Source organism: Pseudopipra pipra, chromosome 11 (assembly GCF_036250125.1).
Source record: "Pseudopipra pipra isolate bDixPip1 chromosome 11, bDixPip1.hap1, whole genome shotgun sequence".
In the NCBI taxonomy this organism is placed as follows: Eukaryota; Metazoa; Chordata; class Aves; order Passeriformes; family Pipridae; genus Pseudopipra; species Pseudopipra pipra.
In genome coordinates this window covers 1794306-1815168 of record NC_087559.1, presented here as the reverse complement: position 1 = coordinate 1815168, position 20863 = coordinate 1794306, and the positions used below count along the sequence as shown (strand labels likewise).

The window sequence follows — 20863 nt, the reverse complement described above, 5'->3', positions numbered from 1 at the left end:
TGGTTTATTAATTGCCCTGGATACGCACACAGTCATAAATTTGTTTGTATAATTTGATGAGGGGAATTGATTTACTATCACAGTGAAATACTACATTAAACACTCATAATTCTTTCTTTATACTGCTCCTCCCCCCTTGAAAGCATCTGACTGCAGGCCATGCTGAATTATTGTTCTGTAATCATTAAGTGATTTATTTAACCCCAGCACACACAGTTACCATTAATCTATATTCTTATTCTAATTTCACATTTATGTTTTCTGTTGTCATACCAACAAGGAAAAATTATGGATTTAATCTAAACCAAAGTACAGTTATAGAGCAGCAAGGCAAGATAAGGGACTTCTTTATTCTCCAGACACATCTTTTTCAACAATGCAAATAGAAAAAAAAAAAGCAAAACAAAATCTTTCTGAAAGCATAAATAGCACAGAATCATCACATTGAAAGATTTGTAATATATTAAGCAAATATTGCTTGTGGAAAAAAGAAAACTAACCTATTTTTATTACTGTCAAGTCATTTAATAAAGGAAAGGCTCAGAACAAGATGCCACGTGTGATGAGAACAGGAAGGAGCTGTTCCCTGCTCCATCATGCCTGACCCAACATTTGCCTGACAAACAGATCTGGGGCTGCAGACACTGGAGGCACAGCCTTGGGAAAATGCAAAAGCCACTGAGGCACAATAACCATGAACCAACCACCCTGCCCAGGCCAAAGGAACTGCACAGCACCTTCTGGGGACAGGCAGCCCAGCAAACCCCCTGGGATCCTCTCTCTGCTTCCTCTGCCCCTTTCCCACGAGCACTGGGCAGTTGTGTCTCTGGCATTAAAAAAAGGCACAAAGCCCGTTTTGCAGGAGTTTGCTGAGCCTGCTGCAGTGCTAATGTCGTGCTAATAGAACCATTGGAACACTGGCTCCATCCCCTGGAACTGCCCATTGCACGTGTAGTTCATAAAAGACCTGAGTGGTGAGCAAATCCAGCTCCCTCAGCCCGAGGGAAATGCCAGGGGTCACCGGTGTCAAACGAAGTTTGCTCAGACAAGGCAGACAAGGAGCACAGGAGGAAGTTGATGTGCACTTCAAAGGGAAGAAATTTGTCCAGTCTGCAAGGCAGTTCTGTGTGTCGCTTAGTAATGAGTTTCTTTTGAAGAAATACTGTTACACAGAAGCCTATTTAACCAGAATGCTGTTACAGGGCATCCTCTGCTAACAAAAAAGACAATACACTCGGGAAAGACTCCCTGCAAAACACCATCACGGTTTTAGCCAGGAGATGGGTGCTCCATCTAGTCTTTGCAAGTGGCTCACCTACTGCTGTCAGGCCAAAATACTTGGTGGATGTGAATTTAATTAACTGAAATACATCCTGAGACTAATTTTCAGTGAACTATGCTGCTATTAATCAGGAAGCAATTTGCATGGCGAGAGCTGAGTTGTTCCCATTGTTCTACACTTGTTTTGTTTATCTCCAGTGATGTGACAAAATCTTATGAAACTTTACTCATCTGAAAGCCAAGACTCTGTGAGTGCTCCTGTGTTGGCAGAGAGATTTATGGTTCGTGTCACCCCATCGATGCTGCAAGAGCAGCACTCGGGGAGGGATGAAATGCAGAGCCCTGGGATAACCAGGAGCTCAACCACTGCTTAACTTCTCCCATGTGCTCCTGCATCAGTTCTCTTATCTGCACAAGAAAGGAAACAAAGTTCATCTCTCTCTGCAAAGCACTTGGAGATATTTTGATAAACTGTGTTATTCAAACACAGCATTTTCCAAGGTCAGCTCTCTCTGCACAGCTCAGACACTGCTTAAATAGACTGATCCTCAACTTCTCTGGATTTACAAACATCATTACCAGAGCTCTCACTCCAGCATCTACTTCCTTACGGAAGATTTAGCCAGCTCATTAGCACACAGCAGGAGACAGCTCCAGCAGGCAGGAGTGGGGCTGGGAAATGACCCTCCGGGTCTTGCTCCCAATCCCAGGGAGGGCCAGGGGGCCTGGAAGGGAGTGGGCAGTGCCAGCCAAAGCCCCTGCACAGGCTGCAGGGACTCATCACTCCAAACCCTCAGCCCAGACAGCTCTTTAATGGACTTCACGGGCTGCAAAGCACAACTGAATTGAGCTGGAGATGGCCAAACCCCAGTTTCCTGGCTAAGCAAATACTAGAGAGTATTAAAGTATTTATTACATTTTAATCAGATGCACATGGAGGAGTGGTACCTGTGGTCATCAGGTGTTTGTGACTAGCACTGAAGTACAAGTAGCACAAGGTAAAATAACCTCAGACTGCTCTGAGAATGGTTCCAAAGTGGGAAATGGAAATATCTGTGTTTTGGCTCCCCATTTCATGGCAGAGTGCTGAGGCACCACCTGTGTGTGGCAGGCACCCCACACTGACAAAACCAGGAACAAAACCTTCACACCTGCTCTTGCCACAATTCTCTGAGCAGACACTGCTCTGCAGTCTCAGATTGCTCATGTCCATACATCTTGCCTAAATACACCGTAGAACATTGATATCTTACTGCTTTACTACTAAAAAACAATAAACTGCAAGTGTCTTAATAAACCAAGGCACGTTTTTGCATCCCACTTTGCCAACTGTGGCTGTTTGCAGTGACTCTCCCAGCCACGAACACAAGTGAACAAATGCAAAGGTTTCACCTTCCCCAGCCAGCACTCCCCTGGCAGGCAAACACCAATCTGCACTTGTGCAGCCTTGGAGCATTGTCACTCTGCTCCACTGCATGGGATAGTGGCTTTGTATTCTTCACTCTCCCCAAATCAATATTCTGATTGACGCACAACAGACAGGCAGAAGGACACAGAGGACCTGCCACCAGCCTGATGGGGATGATTATCCAAAAACGAAGGTCAAATCAAAGGAAAATTCAAACCTGTGTCCAGCCAGAACTAGGACAAACTGACATGAGCAGAGGAACAGCACAAAGCGAGGAGTCTTTAAATAAGGGAGTTAAAAAAAAGTCTCTAAGATTAACTACAGACACAACCTAAAGAGGGCATGGATGAGGCAGCTAAAACTCTCAACCAGGGAATGACAGCCTGAAGTCCCTTTGGAATGCCTGCACTCAATGCCACAATTTAAGAAGCACTTCAGGAGGTATCTCCAGTATCTCACACAGGAGACGTGCTTCCTTTTAATGTAAAACAGCAAGCCTAAATATCTGAAAACTATCTGAATAGGCTGTTTAGAACAAAGTCAGAGAGAATCCACGTGTGACATAATATAAAATACCTAAAAGGAACACCTTATTCTTTCAGGGATTGGTTCCACAGGAAACCAGAAAGCCAAAGGGATCCCTCAAACAGGCTGTTTTGGCAAAAGGCTTCTGATCACTCTCCCTGGGAGGTTGGTACAGCCCTGAAAGAATGTGGAATCTCAGGCCCTGAGAGTGTTCCAAAGCCCCCTGAGCTCCACCACCTCGTTACAACACACTGCCTCAGCCACCAAAGCTCAGGGAAGGGAGAGGAAGACAGAACTCCCAGTTCAGGCACACTTAACCTTCCACATTTCAATTAGCAGATGGATATAAGGAAATCCAAAAAGTGCAGAGAAGGGTCACAAAAATCATTATAATTATTTATATAGGCAGAAAATCCAACAGCCCAATGCCTGCAAGGTAACAAAAATGATTCGTAGTCTCATCCCAGACAGCAAAATGTGGTGCACAAGAAATTCCAGCTGCATCAGGTGCCTCAGCTCAGCATCACAAAGTTCACCTCCAGTTGACTCTTTCAGCTCCATTTTAAGCTTTCCTTCCCCAATTTTACATAACAAATGAAAATGAGCTTTCATCCATTTTTCACCCAACATGGACATCTCAGCAGTTTAGCCTATTTGTAATTCAACATAATAGAAGCCCTGGGTGGGATAAGGAGGAGGAAAACACAGGATTCTCCATGACCTTTTACAGATTTCCAAACCCCATCTCCTTCACATACCAGCAATCTGTTTTCTTTTACTACAGAGCAATGACTCATTACTTCAATCATTTCAAAATGGAAGAGAATTCCATCTGGCATTATGGATTAGCAGCCAAATTACACAGGTCTTGATCTAAAGGTTGACTTGGTAATAACAGAAAGCCCTAAACTAAAGTGCATTTTAATATCTCCAATCACTCACCATTTCAGCATCTCTCAAAGTTGCTCTGCCACCTTTCCCACACTGAGAAGTGCTCACAGGATGAGAGCACCAACCCCAAGCAGGCAGGGCTTGGAGGCACCATGGGGAGCAGGACACAGCTGTGTGTATTTTAAACCCTTCCACCAGGTGCATCTCGTTCAGTTCTGAAGCACTGATGCTCTGGGTACACAGGAGCATGCACTAATCTGAGGTTTAAATTGATTAAAGTCTTCCCCAAAATTATTCTGACCAGATACTGGGAGGAACTGATACCTCCAGAGGTGCCTCTTCACTTTCCTTAAAGCCTGAGTGCAATAAATAACCCATCCATTATCTTCCCACCAACTCTGCTATCCCTGTTGCCAACTAGAAACACAGATTTCACTCATCTCACCTGCAGCTCTCCTGGTGCTGCTCAGCTCCTCTCCCCAAGCAGAAGGAAGAGCACACAACAGGTGATGACTCTTTCCATTCCCTGGATGCTGCAGAAAGAGGGATCAGAAAAGTCACATCAGTAACCACCACAGGGAAAAGGAGACACGAGTAACACCTTGTTGGGGGGACTTCTGTCTCCCAAGTCTGAGGAGCTTATTTGTGGGTGTGATAATTGATTTCAAACACAAAACACCTGGTTCACACAAAGGGCAAAAGGAGGTGAAATGATGGTAAGAGCTTCCTCAACCTCCAAAACAACTGACCCAGGGGGTAAACACAAAAGCTAATGGAACCACCAGCATGTGAAGAACGCAGGCATGGCTTTGTTTTTCCAAGACACAGCTCAGTTTGCAGCTCAGAGAGAGGTGGTTTATGTTAGATAGTGGGAAGAAATCCTTCCCTTTGAGGGTGGGGAGGCCCTGGCACAGGTTGCCCAGAGAAGCTGTGGCTGCCCCAGCCCTGGAAGTGTCCAAGGCCAGGTTGGATGGGGCTTGGAGCAACCTGGGCTAGTGGAAGGTGTCCCTGCCCAGGGCATGGCTCATTACTGGATGAGCTTTAACGTCCATCCAACCCAAACCAGTCTGTGATTCCAAGGCAGAACTGGGTTCCATGGTCTCGCCATTTCCTTTATCCAGGGAAGGAAACTGCTGGAATTCTGTCCTGCCAAAGCAGCCCAGGGAAGGTCGGGCTGGGCTCCGTTCCTGCAGGTGCAGCACCTGCTGGGGCTGTCCCGTCCCCAGAGCGGGGGGACACGTGAACCTACTAAAAATGAACCCCAAAAAGAACCAAAACCAACCCCTAATACCTTCAAAACACGCAAGGCTTTACAGCCACGTGAAGAATTAAAACAACTCAGCAGTTTAAAAGAACAACTTGTGCAAGCACAGGACGCACAGCCCACCTCGGTGCCTGGAGGGGCAGAGTCCTGCACGAGCACCTTCCCGCAGCCCTGGCCCAGAGCAGCCGCTTTGCCCGGGGGTTTGTAGGGTGATGGGGGGCTGTGTAGAACGGTGCGGCACCACTGGAAGGGGGCGGCACTCTTTAGGACCATTGGGAGGGGGCGGCACTCTTCAGCACCATTGGGAGGGGGCGGCACTCTTCAGCACCATTGGGAGGGGGCGGCACTCTTCAGGACCATCGTGGGCGGGCAGGGCGGGTCTCCCCTCACAGCTCCGCCCCTCTGAGGGGCAGCACCACAAAATGGCGGCCGCCGCCCGCCCCCCCCGGCGCTGTCAGTCACTCCCGCCGCCCAATCAGCGAGCGGCCGCGGCCGGGCGCAGCCAATGGGCGCGGGGCGGGGGCGGGCCATGGCGGAGCTGAGCGGCGGCAGCGAGCCCGTGGCGGTGCCGCTGTGGCCGCCCGGGGAGAGCCCGCCGGGCTTCCAGGTACCGAGCGGGGCACGGCGGGGAGGGCCACAGGGACACCGTCCGCACACCGGGGGGGCTCCAGCCCGGCCTGGAGCAGTGCCGGGGATGGGGCAGCCACAGCTTCTCTGGGCAACCCCTGCCAGGGCCTCACCGCCCTCACAGCCAACAATTCCTTCCTAATATCTCACCTGACCCTCGCTCGGAGAGGCCTTGCCAGCGCAATATATGACAGGCCAGGGATATTAAACTTAGTTGTGAGTAAAGCCAAGCGAGCGAGAGGCTGATGTTTATGGAAAAAAAAAAAAGAAACTTGGGGAATCACCGCCATGTTTCACAACACCCAGAACACAACCTGCTGTGAAATGTAATATTTAGCGGTAGCACGTCCCCCAGCCTGCTAAATAAAGAAGGTTTGCTTTGCATGCCGAATGCTGAGAAGGAAATAAGAATACACACGTAGCTGTCGTTATATCTTGGCTCTCAAATTTAGCGAAGTCTGTCAGCTTTTATTTCACAGCACTCCGTGGTTCTGTAACCACTCACCTGCTGGGGGCATTGGTGTAACTGCAGAACCTGGTTTTCTGGCGGAATTAAGAGGAAATTTGAATGTAACAATTTGAAGAGATAAATTGGAAGCATCTTCCCTTTTTAACATAAATGGCTATTTGAAATTCTGTGGCTAAGAATAGGTATAAACTAACCTTCTATGTAGTCATTGTTTTGAAAGGGGAGGAAATTAATGATGCTTCGATAATTCTGTAAATAATTAAATCTATAAATATTGCGTATAAATATTATCTATAAATATATTTATAAATAAACACATTTGATATTTCTATACATAAAAATCATATATAGTAGACTAGATGTAATTAGCTGACATGTTTTTTCCACTAAGCATTTTTTTCAGGCTGAGAGACTATTTTGAGAATTCAGGCACTGACAGACTATTGATTCTTTTTCAGTCCATATGGGATACGTGATTTGCAACCTTTAAAACATTTTCGAGAAGTTAAGGCTTGCACTTGGAAGTTTACAGGGCAGTGAAGTGTTGGTGGTTTCAGTTCAGAGCTTGCTCGTTTCCAGGCACAAGCTCGTTCAGGTTGTGGTGTGAAGCCCTGGCGATGCCCAGCTCTGACTGTCGCTCTCTCTGCAGTACAGCCCGGACAGCGTGGCCGGGGCAGACGGGGAGATCGACCCCACCGAGATCACCTTCCCGGGATGTTCCTGCCGGGGCAGCTCCTGCGCGGCCCCCGAGTGCTCCTGCCTGGCCCGCGGTGACAACTACAGCGGGCCGTGCCTGCGGGGGGCCGAGCAGGAGGGCTTTGCCAGGCCCGTGTTCGAGTGCAACGCCCTGTGCCAGTGCGGCGAGTCGTGCCCCAACAGGCTGGTGCAGCGGGGGCTGCGGCTGCGGCTGCAGGTGTTCCGCACCCCCAGGAAGGGCTGGGGCGTCCGCGCGCTGGAGCCCGTCCCGCGGGGCACCTTCATCTGCGAGTACGCCGGGGAGGTGCTGGGCACGGCCGAGGCACGCAGGAGAATCCGGGCCCAGAGCCCCCAGGATTCCAACTACATCATAGCAGTGAGGGAGCACCTGCACGACGGGAGGGTCCTGCAGACCTTCGTGGACCCCACGCGCGTGGGGAACGTGGGCAGGTTCCTGAACCACTCCTGTGAGCCAAACTTGTTCATGGTGCCCGTCAGGGTGGACTCCATGGTGCCCAGGCTGGCACTGTTTGCAGCCACTGACATTCCTGCTGGAGAGGAGCTGTCCTTTGATTATTCTGGGAGGTTCCATAATTCAGCGGGAAGCAGCAGAGAACACAACCCTTTGGAGGAGGATAACAGACTGAGAAAGCCCTGCTACTGTGGTTCCCCCACGTGTGCTTCCTTCTTACCTTGGGACAGCTCCCTCTTCTCCACACCAGACAGTTCTCCATAGCCTTTCAGCCTCAAGCTTACCTAGAAAATTGGATTTTCTCTAGTAGTTAAATTGCTGTTAAATAAAACTCTGTGTTCCAACAAGGAAGCCCATGTGGGTTTGAGTAGCAGCAAAAAGATAAGGCTTTGAGAATAATTTCATGCAACATTCTGGAGCCTTTTCAAGGTGGATGATACAAGGGAGTACTGGAGTTTCAAGATGGTCCAAAATCAGTTGCTAAGCCAGGTCTAGTGTTTCTGTCTTGTTTTCCTCTGACAGATTGGTGTCTATTAAAGCAGCTCTCAGTTTGAGAGAAACCTTCTTTCAGAAAGAATTTGTACCTTTAACACTTGTACATGGAAAGGATGTGTGATAACAGCAAGAAAAATCACTGAAAATTGCACAAGAAAATGACACCAGAGAATCCTGACATTTGCAATAAAGGCATTAGGTTTCTTAAAACTCATTCAATTATAGTTTTGAAATTACTTGCTATACATTTTTTTGTTGCACAAAGCATAAATAATTATTATTGATTATAAGACTAGTTTGAATGCTTTGTGTCCCCCTTTCCCCCCTCCAGCCCCACGTAGCTGCATGCCAGCACTGGATTGGGAGTGACTGGCTGTTCCATTCCCATTTGGCTCCTGTGAAGTGGGGCAGGCTCCAAGGAGCAGAACATCCCATCTTTTTTAATCACATCAGCCCCGAGGCTCCTCTATCTCAGATCTCTGCAATAACAGCGAGCAGCACATCCCTGTTACTGCCCAGCCCTCTCAGTACCCAGGGAGCAAATCCAGACCCTGCAGGATGAGCCTGACAATTGACTGAAAATAAAAATACAAAAGTGCATCTGCAGGCCATCAGTAGCTTTTTTTTTTTTTTTTTTAAATTTCAGACAGCTTTGATTTGGACCTGAAAAACTGATGCCACTGAAAGACTGAGCTGAGCTCCCTGCTCAGTGTGTGCTTTCACCAGGAGGCCAGTCCAGCAGCTCAGAACTGGGAGCTCTGTGTAATCCTTTCAAAGTGCAGGAATGATTATCAATATTTCTATATTCATTCATCTGGAGATTTACTTTCCAACTGAAATATGATCATATCAGTCCAAGGACAGGGCTTGGAGCATCCTGGTCTAGAGGAAGGTTTCCTGCCCTGGGAAAGGGGGTTGGAACAAGATGAGCTTTAAGTTCCCTTCCATCCCGAACCATTCTGTGTTTAACCTGATACTGCCAAGGGATAAAGGACAATTTGCTGCTATGCTTTTGCTATTTGCTAAACAAAATCTTACTTGGTGTCTGTTACCTGTGTTTCCTTGATAAACTGCAGTCTTAGCTTCTCCCCACTTCAGTGCCTTCATGCTGCTCACGGGATTTCCACATGGATGTGGGTTTATGTTAAGATAATCACTACCCCTAAGAGGAATCACATGATTAAGTGTCACTTCTGTCAGGACAGAAACTTTCCCAAGGATTTCAGCTGCTTGTCTCAAGCAGTTTCCCAGCTGAGTGGCCATTCCCTGACTAAGGGTTCCTGCTGCTCCAGGAGACAAGCCCTCAGATCCCACACCTCTAATGCACCAGATACCAGAGCACAGCCTGCATTACACGGCCCCTTGTCCTATTTACAGGCTTCTCTGGTTTTCTCCCCCAAAAGGCATCATGCCAGCCACCCATGCACTTTGAGAGCACGGGGCTGGGAGCAGATGATCCAATCTGCTTCCTCCTTCCCTCCTGGGAAGGGTTTCAAGATGAGTTTTACAGCACCTGCATTCCTGGTGTTGGGGCTGATGGCAAGGTTTGTTACCTTCCTGTTATGAATATGCACTTGGCACAATTCTGAGTAGTTAAGGAAGTGTAAATTAAAAAAGAAACAAACCACCTTCAGCAATATCTAGTCCTTGATCACCAGCCTTCCAGCAGAGAACACAGCTGAGCCCTGTCCCTGCAATCCTACCCCCTCAGCTGATGCAGCTGCCAGGAGTGATCTGATAGCAGTTATCTGGTTAGAACAAACTTCCACAGCACACAACAACAGCGTTGTAGTGTTCAAAACAGCCACGCTAAAGGCCTTGCAAAACCAAAATAATACGTTGTTACTGAGTTCTAAACCATCCTGGCCTTCTCCCATTATGCTTTGCAGTGCCTTAGCACTGCAGCTGCCTGGGGAGGGGACCAAAATCCTCCCAAAAAACTCCCCAACATGAAACTAGAAAAAAATTAAGACCTTATGTTGTATCTGAATTTCTGTTTGCTTTTTCCTTTGGGTTCCTTCAGCTGCACAGTCCCAGTCTGCCCCTCGCAGCTCTGTGCTCTTCCACAAGGAATCCAAGCAGCTCAAAAGCCTCTGAGCTCCCTCTAATCCTCCCTCCTCCTTCCTGCTCTCAGAGTGCAGTAATGATTATCCATATTCCAATATTGTCCATATTCCAATATTGTGCCAAGCCATGGTGTGTTCTGGAACAGATTCTTCTGCTTGCTGGACTTACCTGGACACCCACTGGAGGCTGGTGCTGCTTGAAGGGTTCCCCAGAGGCTCTCCTGGCTCTTCCTTTCGACATCAAACAAGCAGAGAAGGAGCAGGGAAGTGATGGATCTGCACTGACCCCAGGTTGTGTTAAACCCAAACCCAATTTACTACAGAAAAGACAATGCTGGCAAGGACCAACATCAGTACAAAGGTTTTTGTTAATCCACCGTTACATTCAGATCCCAAAATGAGGTGGCTGTCAATGATTCCCATTTCCTTTATTCCTTGCTAAAATTCTTTGCAGAAATTCCTCTCCTTTTCAGTGGCTTGGTTGGGTTTTTGTTTTGGTTTGGTTTTAGTTGGTTGTTTGGGGTTTTGTTTGGTTTTGTCTTTTTGTTTTGTTTTTTTCCCCAACAAACAGTTTCAGAATTTACCCTGTGAGGCCTCAGGGCTCACAGTTCCATCTGCCATCTTTTCACTTTCATGACTTCTGCTCAAGTGGAATCATTTGTGAGCTTCAGTTTCTAATGAGGTCAATTTTGCAATTCCCAACTCCCCAAAACAAGTTTCCTGTGTCCAAGACATTCAAAGGAAATTGCTGCTCTTCCATCAATAAGAGTCCTTGGCATAAACAAATGCTTTACATTTTATTGAAACACGTACAAGATTTCTAATCATCATTGCCCTGAGGATTATCACCCCCCAGCTGCAGAAGGCACTTCCTAAAGAGCAGCAAATCTCCCCAAAAAAGCCCATTTCTGATCAAGTTTTCACTGCACAGGAATGTAACAAAGGGCTGTGGCAGCTGCCCCTGGGGAGAGGTGTCATCTCCCAGGCCTCACTCTTGATTCCTTCATTGGCTTTTAAAGCTGCCTAGAATTTCTGAACTGCCTCAAATTTCTTTTAAAGCTGCCTAGAACTTTATGAAGTCCTTGGTTTTTATTGCATGTAATTGTAGAAACATAAACTCTACATAAATAAAACTAATTAAGAAAGATCTTTGCTAAAGGAGCTGGTCTGGGTGACAGGGTGGGGATCGGTCACAGGTTGGACTCTGTGATCTTGGAGGTCTTTTCCAGCCTCTATTAAGTAGCCTTTGAAAACAGTTTTGTTCCAATTGAACCCAAAACATTCTTGCCAAAACCAACTGCTAAGTTTGGTCAGGATTTGAGTCCAGGCCAGGTCCCCATGAACATGAAGCTTCTCCAAGCAACATTTAGTGTCGGATTTTTTCCGCCCCGGCAGGAACTTTAAGCGGTAGATTTTTCAATTCTGTGCCATCAGCAGGTGACACCGCCCTCATCCCTGGTTCCCTGGGTGCAGTCCAGCCGTTCCATGGAGCAGCCAGGAGGTCACTGTGGCTCGGGTGGGGTGTCGGAGGCGCAGCGGAAGCCCAGGTTGGACGCGGAGCTGTCGGGGGTGTTCTGGCTGCGAGCGGCACAGCGGTACCTGTAGCAGTAGGACTGCAGGGCAAGAGAGAGTGAGCTCCACACCACAGCTGGGGCTTCCTCGGGCAAGGGTTTGTTGGATTAGCAGATTAATTAGTTAGATTAATACAGCAGAGCATTGCAATCACTGTGTGACAGATCCATGGGCTGATAGGGATGGAAATGGCTGCCTTGGAAAGAAGGGAATCCTACAGACCAGCTGAGACAAAACAACAGTTTGAATGGCAAAGTGCCCAATAAAATGTCAACTAATAATATATCCTGTCTGGGAAAATGCTACAACAACCATTCTGCTTCCCCTCAGAGGAGGAGAGGGCAGCTCAGTGCCCTGAGCTGTGCTCCCATGCACTGACACCTGACTGGGAATGGACAGGTACTGGCACCTCCCTAAAAACACTTCCCTGAATGAGATGCAACAAAGAGAAATGGATAACAGGAGGCAAACTCCAGTATTCCTATGGCTGGCACTCTAGGGATATTTATAATCCCCAGGATAATTTAATTATGAGCAGTGTGAGTGGTTGGCTACCTGCAGCAAGGCTGCCCAGCAGCAGCTCCCCACTGTGGCGTGGGAGGAAGGGCAGAACACTGGTAATGGCACTAACTGAGCACTGGGGTAGCACTTGGAACAATCCATCCAAATCCTGCCCCATTCTTCTGTTACTTCAGAAGATCTGGCTCAGGTTTTTGCCCCTGTCCTCCCACAGAAGCCTCTGCCAAAAGCCACCATTTGGATTCAGGCTGGTGCAGCTGCTTGGGGTCAGGCCCTGAACCAGACTCAGGAATGGAATGTAAAAAGGTGCAATTTTAGCCTCTGTCAGCTCTGAGAGGGGAGAAGAGCAACAGCACAGAAAGATCAGTCTGAATAGATTGTAGGCACCTAATAAAGAGCCCTTGTACTAATAGCATTCAGTGGGTTTTTGTCTTGAAACACAGCCTAGTTTTATCACCTACAAAAAAGACTAGGGCAGACCAGAATCCTCACAACCCTCAAAAATGGGTCACGTTATTCCCTAAAGAGCCTATTCCAGTGTTAATTTAATCAAAACTGCTAATTAACATCTGACATTGATTTCACCTAAGAAGGAAATCAGTGTAGAAAATGGGATCTCACTGTAGAAAATTTAATCTAATTATGAGGGTGATTTGCCAGCTGCAGGCTTTGCAAGGGAAGAAGAGCAGGACAGCTTTAATGAAACAGGAGATCTACAATGAGGGGTTTTAAGCACTGCATGAACAGAGTTTAAAACATGATTCTGTGTCATGAACAGCCTTTGCTCTGGGGTGACATCCAGGGTGTTCTGAAGGATTTTCAAGTGTGCCATCAACTCAGCTGGAACATTCATCTCCCAGCCAGCTTCCTGCAAGCACCTGACATCAGAAAATGATTGAATTATAGAATGGTTTGGGTTGGAAGGGACCTTAAAGCCCATCCAGTTCCACCCCCTGCCATGGGCAGGGACACCCTCCACTAGCCCAGGTTGCTCAGAGCTCCATGTCCTTTCTGGATCAAGAGTCACTGTAAAACTGAAAAACAAAGTCACATCCATACTTTCTGCTCTGACAGGGATCACTCAAGCTCTGTAACAAGAACAGCACTAGAGGCTACAAAATTTTTTACTTCTGCATCTAAAAACCATACTGGGTAAAACAACTTATTGTTTGAATTGCAGGCTGACCAAAAAGAAGTCCTTGGGAAGATCAGGTGTTGCTGCTCATATATTCCATGAAACCCCTTCCCAAGCATCCAGGCTGCCAGGAAACTCTGTCAGAGGATTGCTTCATGCTCAGGTGCTGTCAGAGGAAAGGGCAAGGTGCAAACCCCCCGTTACCTTGTGGCACATGTAGGATCCTCCCTTCTTCACTCTGTCCGTGCCCGAGGACGGCCCTTGCTGGGGAGGGAGGGAGGACACTGGTCAGTGCTCAAGGAAGAACAACTGCTCATCACAGGGTAAACAGCTTGGGAACAGGGACATGGATAAGGATATATATTCCAAGCTAACAAATTTGTTCTGTAAAACCCCTGACAACAAGGAGGGTCCTAAAGAGGGGATTTCACTGGGGAGGAAATCCAGCTTCCCTCAGTGACCACTTTGGACCAGTCTGGTTCCTACCCTGTCTCAGGGGTACAGTTGTCTCTCTCCCAGGTCTGCATTACCAGAGGTGAATTTCTAGAAGAATCTACACAAGAGGAGCGTTTGTAACACTGAATAAAAGCCACAGGGACTGACAGCAAACCCTGAAGGTTGATGCTGGTACTCCAGAAGCTGCTGCCTGCACCCGCTGAGTTTGATAACTTCATATGAAAGCTCACCACACAGACTGCAGCAGCTTCATGTTTACTGCCAAAATTTACATATGTGAAAAATAAATTGGCCTGTTACCACATTTAATACCCCACAAATCCTGAAGGAAACCCACACCCCGAGGCAGCATCCGCTGGGTCCCCAGCCCAGGTGCTCCTCCTCGGGACAGCCCTGCTCCTGTTCCAGCCCCTCTGCAAAGTGTCCTTACAGCTCCTGCATGTGGGTGCACAGTCCTCACTCTGAGATAAGCCACTGACAAGCACAATCATCCCCCAGCCTGCTAATCTCATTTTAAGGGAAGCCAGGAGAAAAGTGACCTAAAAAAGAAAGTGACCCCAGAAGCAGACAAAGCAGAACAATGGGGCTGTGGAGCAGGATTTCCCCTCAGCCACTGCAGTGCACAGCCTGAGCAGCAATCTGGGCTATTGGCTCCAAAGACACTGTCACAAACTAAGAGGAACATGTTTATTTAGGGTTAGAAGGTTTGTTGTCCAGCCCCAAGTCTCTCATGTTTCAGCAATTACAAAGGGATAACCTGGACTGAAGCAGCCCGTGAACCAAAGGCCATGGTAAGTGCATAAGCTCTTTTTAATAATTACAAATATCTTCTACCAGGCAAAAATTGAGCATCAAAGGTTATTTGGTAACAAAACCCAAGTTGAGTTGACCCCCTCAGCCTCTGAAGGAGGATTAAAGCACTGAAACACTTCAGCACCTACAGAAATCTCAGGTAGTGCCCTCCATTCATCTATTCTATTACAAAACATTATCCTCTTGATAAACAACCCTTTAAAATCAGTGAAAGTAAAGAGTTTATCATAAAACTGGCAAAGTTCTCTGCAGAGCAGAAAACCACTCAACACCACCAGTGTTTGCAAGGTTAATATTTGCTCACACACGTTATCTCACAGCTGAAGGAAACTGCTTTGGTTGTGCTTTCCCACACAAACTCAGCACAGCACAGCAATTTAGGTCACATTTGATTAAAACAAGCAAAACTCTTCTATCAAACAATATTGTTTCATGGAGAAGTCACCAGTTGGTACTGAAGGGGAGGGACATTTCCTGTCCTGTGTAAAGAGTTGGAGCTGTCTGGACTTGGATTCCAGATTTAAAAATAATATATATATTAGCAAGTTTACTCTGTAGCATAATGTTCTAAGGGCCACATTCTAGTCTGATTGCATAATTAGAGGTGCTTATTTAAGTGAGACACTTTAGTGTTTATAATGTCAATGCAGCAGTGATTTGGTGCTGGATTAAGGTGAAATTGGACAACAAGCCTTGTGTGAATTTGGCTCTGTTAAGCTTAATCACCTCTGAGTTTGCTCAGGTTTTTAAATTCAGCATAAGCACTGTGCAGACACTTCAGAAAGTATTTAAAAACTAGGTGTTAACAATGATGCTTTCACGTTTTTTTTCAGATGCAAAGTAATTGTCAAAATCGAGTCTCTGAGGCAGAACACTTCAAAGTGAATTCCAAAGGGTTTTCTGACTAAATGGGTAAGAAAACTGAATCTCCTGCTGTGAAAAGGTGTCCCAAAATAGCCAGGCTGCAGAATCTTCTGAGACATCCGAACTGATTAGCACCAGATCTATCAGAGCCCATCCCTTCAGTCTCTGCAGAGCACAAGGCAGTGGAACCTAAATATAGGATGTGTTCTCTCCACTGAAAAGACTCAGAGTTCTTCCAGAGGGTCAGAGCTTAGGCAAAGTTCTTTAACATATTTAGTTTAACACCCAAAATCTTCAAAGCTGCTTTCTAGTACTGGAATGATTCAGGGTTCAGGGGGGATTGGTCACCAGGAACAGATGGAATTCTGCACACATGGTCCCAAAGGAAAAGGAGGCTCTTCAGCCACTAGGACTGATGACCAGCAGCAATTAGAGACTGGTTTAAATCAAATTTAAACCAAAGCTCAGCCTGAAGGGCCCTCTCTGTGCCTCCCACAAAGGAAATCAAAGTCTCCCCACTCAGAGCCTGGGAAGCAGCTTCTCCCCACAAACCTCAGCCATGAAGATAACTCATGGTTTGTTCTCTGCCTGGAGAGGGTAGAAGCAGTACAGCTGGGAGCAATAGAAATGAACTAAAACCCTTCCCTTTTTTAAAGAAGTAATTCCATAAATTTCTGATTTATGGAATGTCATGCCAGTTTGGACATTTCAACAGCTCATCAGATGTGGGCAAACAACAAAGAATTCCCCAAACAAACAAAAGCATTGCACTAGAGCACTGTAAATCCAGTGCTGATGAGCTGTGGTGACACTTCCCAACTCCCCAGAGCACAGCCCAGCCACAGCAGAGGAACAAAGAACAGGTCTGCAAACCAGAGTCCCCCGAGGGAATTCTGCACTTCCCAGGATGCCAATGAAACACTTACAGGGTTGTGGAGTTCCTGTGAGGAGTGCTGGACAGCCCACCAGTCAGATGTCCACTCCCAGGCATTGCCCACCATGTTGTACAGCCCAAATCCATTGGGAGGGAAGGCAGTGACCTGCACAGGACAGGGAGCACAGGGGTAGTTCTGGAACCACTCCACATGCAATAAGGGTTTTAATCCTCACACCTGGCTGCTGAAGGTGCATTTTGAGGGGCTCCTGCCTCAAAAGCAGGCACCAAATCAGTAGTGCAGGACTATAACACTTGCACATATTCCATTTAAATAACACAGAAGGGAATAACGAGCTGTTCCCACCCTCTGTGTCCTCAGCACCACTGTTCCTCTGGGACACCCTCTGTGTCCTCAGCACTGCTGTTCCTCTGGGACACACAGCATCTCCTGGGGGTTCTGCACACTGACCCTCTCAAGGGAAGCACTGTTTGACCAGCACACAGACCCAGGCATGGCATCAGTGACCTGACCCCCACTTCCAGCTTCCACACTCCCCTTCCCACCAAGGAAAAGCTGGGTGGCTGCCAACTCATCCTCCTCCTCAGCAGACTTCTATGCTGATGAAACTTTTGGACTTATTTAACTGCCATTAAATAATTCATTCACATTCTTGATTGCCTTTAAAATTCCACTCTGTTTGTTACACTGGACAGCCTAAACCTTTCCCAAAAAGGGAAGCTGAATTTCTTTCAAACTACTGTGTGATTTTTGAGTTCACAAAACTGTAATGCCAAAAGTTCAGGCAGAAAGTATTTCAGCTTCTGCCTACAAACTGAGTGGAAAGGGGGAAAAGAGGTCAGTTTGAGAGAAACTAGAAGTTAAAATGAAAGTGATCTTTACTTTTCAATTAGCCTGTGAAAGTGTCCCTTGGCAATGCTCGAGCCTGCAGTGAAATACAGAGTAACTTGAAGTCTGAAGTGAAAGAGTGCAGGGATGGAACAGCCACAGTGCTGTGGAACACAGAGCTTCATCTGGGGAAGACTGAGTTCATTTGCATGTGCTGAGCTGTCTGTGAGACACTTACAGGTGCAGTCCCCTTGTACCCATCCTCTGCAGTGTTGTTGGTTGGGAACTCCCCCTGCCAGATGTTGGTGTAGTGCTGACCTTTGGGCTGCAGCTTGTTACCCCATGGGAACAGCCTGGGAAGGACAGAACAGCTGTCAGACACTCTGAACTACAACTCAGTGTTACACAGAATCCCAGACTGGTTTGGGTTGGAAGGGACCTTAAAGCCCATCCAGTGCCACCCCCTGCCATGGGCAGGGACACCTCCCACCAGCCCAGGCTGCTCCAACCTGGCCTTGGACACTTCCAGGGATGGGGCAGCCACAGCTTCTCTGGGCAACCTGTGCCAGGGCCTCCCCACCCTCACTGGGAAGGATTCCTTCTCAATATCCCATCTAGCCCTGCCCTCTGGCAGTGGGAAGCCATTCCCTGTGTCCTGTCCCTCCATCCCTTGTCCCCAGTCCCTCTCCAGCTCTCCTGGAGCCCCTTTAGGCCCTGCAAGGGGCTCTCAGGTCTCCCTGGAGCCTTCTCTTCTCCAGGTGAACCCCCCCAGCTCTCCCAGCCTGGCTCCAGAGCAGGGGGGCTCCAGCCCTGGGAGTATCTCCAGAGCCTCCTCTGGACTCCCTGTGCTGGGACCCAGAGCTGGAGGCAGCACTGCAGGGGGGTCTCACCTGAACAGAGGAGCAGAATCCCCCCTCTCCTGCTGCCCTCGCTGTGGGACCAGCACATGGGGGGGTTTTGGGCTGTGACTGCACTTTGCTGAGTCCTATTGAGCTTCTTATCCACAAACCCACAAATTCCTTCTCCCCAGGGCTGCTCTCAGTCCTTCCTCCACCCAAACCTTACTCGGGACTGGGATGTTTCTCACAGCTGTGCACCACTGCACAAGAAGGAGACACTGAGGGTAATGAAACCCCACAGAACTCTCCCTGCTGCAGTAAATCCCAGTTGCAGACCTGGCTCAGGGACACACTGGCACAGGTACCTGTTCTCCAGGCCCCCTCTGCAGCTGTACTCCCACTCTGCCTCCGTGGGTAACCGCTTCCCTGCCCACGTGCAGAAAGCCACAGCATCATTCCAGGACACGTGGAGAACTGGGTGATCCATCCTGGGGGACAAAAGGAACAGGACAGGCTCCTCAGGAGAGCTGGGCAGTCAGAGCTGCACAGCAGAGCACGGTGTGACACTCACGGTGGGCACACAGGGGTGACAAGGGCACAGCTCAGGGACTGGATGAGGCCCCAGAGGACTTGGACAGGGAAGGGGCTATTTAAGGGGAGGCAGCAAGACAGAGGAAAACGAGGAAGAGAAAATAACAAACTTCTGTTTGTCTCATCAGGCTCTGCAGTTAAAGACATCTGTGGTTTGTGCCTTCTCATGGTCCACCTCAGGAGCCAGCAGAGAACCATCCACACCCTGTGCCTGTGGAGTGGGGGTGCTCAGAGACCCAAAGGAAGGCACCCAAAGCCTGCAGCCCACTCCTGTTAAACCAGCCTGGCGAGGAGCAGCTGAACCAGGAGCCAAGATTCTCAACAGGAAAATGTGCACTGCAATGCAGTGGTGGTTGCTCTTCACTCCTCTGTCTCTCTCTGCTGAGGGTTCTTTCCTTGCTGGGTTTTGAGGGAGATGTGACACAAGGAAGAGTCCCCACTCTTAGCAGCATTAGCTTTTGCAGCACCCAGTCCAAGAAAGAGGCTGCAGAAATTTATCCCAGACGTGATTTTCTTTGGGTGCTTCAAGTAGTCCACAGTTTACACAAAAGCTCCCATCCCTTCCTGGGGTTTGGTTCCAGGACTGACCTTAAAATCCTGGTCTCATTTTCCAGAAAAAGACAGGAGAAATGCCTAGGCATTTTTGCAGAAGGACCCTCCCCATCCAAGCCTCCAATAGCCCAAGACACTTCCAGAACTGAGGGTACTGGTCCAGGAGACAGAGGACTTGCTGTTAACTTCCCTTCCCTGCCCCATTTAAGAAGCCAGAGTATCCCTGTTAATCCATGAGGCCACTTCCATGTGCAAGTTCACCAGGGGCTGTGCCAGGCCAGGATTGCACCACACTTGCCCAAGACTGGATTTCCATGGCAGGTTTCCAGCTCCTGTCTGCTGGCTCTGACCTCAATTCCTGGCTCCCCCTAACAATGCCTCCAGCTATTATCTCTATTTTTGCCTCAGATAATTCTTTCCCTGCCCTTGGAGATCAGACACTGGACTCGTTACTGAGCAGTTCAGCCATCAGATGATGGTGCACCATCACAGCCCTGTCCTTAGAGGACTCAGAAACACCCAGATCTAGGCTAGAGAGTCTGATTTCATTTCAAAACTGCTGTTAGAAACTTTAACTAGTTGATGAAGTTCCAGCTTCACTGACACCTGCCTGGTGAGAGGAGCAGTTGCAATGTCAGAGGTCCCAAATAAAGACAGTAATTTTGTTTTCTAGGCCTAAAATTCATTGCAGTTCAGAATGGAAAGTGATGCCCAGAGACATGGAGCAGCAAGTCCCAGGGTTCATGCAGGCAAAGCGTGGCCCTGACTGTAAGAGCACTAACTGCTAAGGAAAAGTACAGCCTTCCAAAAGCATTTAGAGGCTCTGGATAAAGTCACAATTGATTTTCTGCAATAATTAGCCCATTAAGTCAGAGTACAGTAAAAAGCACAAAACTCTTCAGTCTTCTGCTGCCACAAAGAGGCTCCAAATCCCACATGGAAGAGGACACCCACATGGACTCCTGGAGTGTGCATGCAGCCAGCAGTTATTCTTCCTCTGCAACACCACATCTGCACTGAAGGTCCTGACCTCTAAGGATCTGCTCTTTCACAAATTTTCCCTTGGGTGCAAACTCCTTATAGATCTTCTTGAAATCCTACTACATCACTGCCCAAATGACCCTGGAATATTGCCTAGAAAATGGGAAAAGAGTCCCAGAAGCAGCAGCAAACTGATAACTAAATAAAACCCCTCTCTTGCACCCCCATTCCTGGTGGGAGTTCCAGGTGTTCTGCAAGCACTGAATGGCTGCTCTGGGCTTACCTGCTGGAGATACTGGAGTCAGGACCCTCGGGATGCTTCCAGTTGGCTCCTTTCACAGGCAACCACCAGGGAGCAGCTGCAACCTGAAAAGGGACAAGAATTGACAGGGAAGGAGATTTAAATTCCCAGCTAAAGGATATTCTGGAGAAGCAGCAGGGGCTCAGAGCTTTCAGTGACAGCTCCTGGCTCTGCCTGCAGCCAAGTGACCTGTGAGTTCCAAATCACACAATGGTTTGTGTTTGGAAGGAACCTTAAAGATCACCTCATTACAACACCTTCCTCCAATGCTCAGATCATCTCTGAGAGATCAAGATGATCATTTGATGCACTTTAAATCACT

The 20863-nt window shown here is 47.9% G+C and overlaps 2 protein-coding genes across 4 annotated transcripts in view; one reads left to right on the top strand and one right to left on the bottom strand.

Moving 5' to 3' along the window:
• The first annotated feature begins 5872 nt into the window (after window positions 1–5872).
• On the top strand, window positions 5873–8342 carry LOC135420121 (histone-lysine N-methyltransferase SETMAR). The gene is made up of 2 exons (XM_064667131.1): window positions 5873–5976; window positions 7115–8342. Exons 1-2 carry the CDS (start codon window positions 5875–5877, stop codon window positions 7895–7897), a joined length of 885 nt encoding a protein of 294 aa, XP_064523201.1. The 5' UTR covers window positions 5873–5874; the 3' UTR covers window positions 7898–8342.
• Window positions 8304–20863, bottom strand: part of SUMF1 (sulfatase modifying factor 1) — a 26123-nt gene continuing 13563 nt past the window's right edge. The window contains exons 4-9 of one of the 3 annotated variants that reach the window (XM_064667130.1): window positions 20524–20606; window positions 18482–18604; window positions 17516–17630; window positions 16480–16593; window positions 13625–13684; window positions 8304–8607 (exon numbers count right to left, since the gene is read on the bottom strand). In XM_064667130.1, the coding sequence (XP_064523200.1) occupies window positions 8578–8607; window positions 13625–13684; window positions 16480–16593; window positions 17516–17630; window positions 18482–18604; window positions 20524–20606 (525 nt within the window). In that variant the 3' untranslated portion in view covers window positions 8304–8577. Of the gene's footprint in view, window positions 8608–10972; window positions 11808–12965; window positions 13164–13624; window positions 13685–16479; window positions 16594–17515; window positions 17631–18481; window positions 18605–20523; window positions 20607–20863 lie in introns of those variants that run through there. The other 2 variants (XM_064667128.1, XM_064667129.1) reach the window with 2 other exon arrangements.

Excerpts from the sequence above, each read along its gene's own strand:
- LOC135420121 (XM_064667131.1), top strand. The coding sequence starts at position 5,875 with ATGGGCGCGGGGCGGGGGCGGGCCATGGCGGAGCTGAGCGGCGGCAGC. Across the intron at positions 5,977-7,114 it reads AGAGCCCGCCGGGCTTCCAG|TACAGCCCGGACAGCGTGGC; the intron begins GTACCGAGCGGG and ends CTCTCTCTGCAG.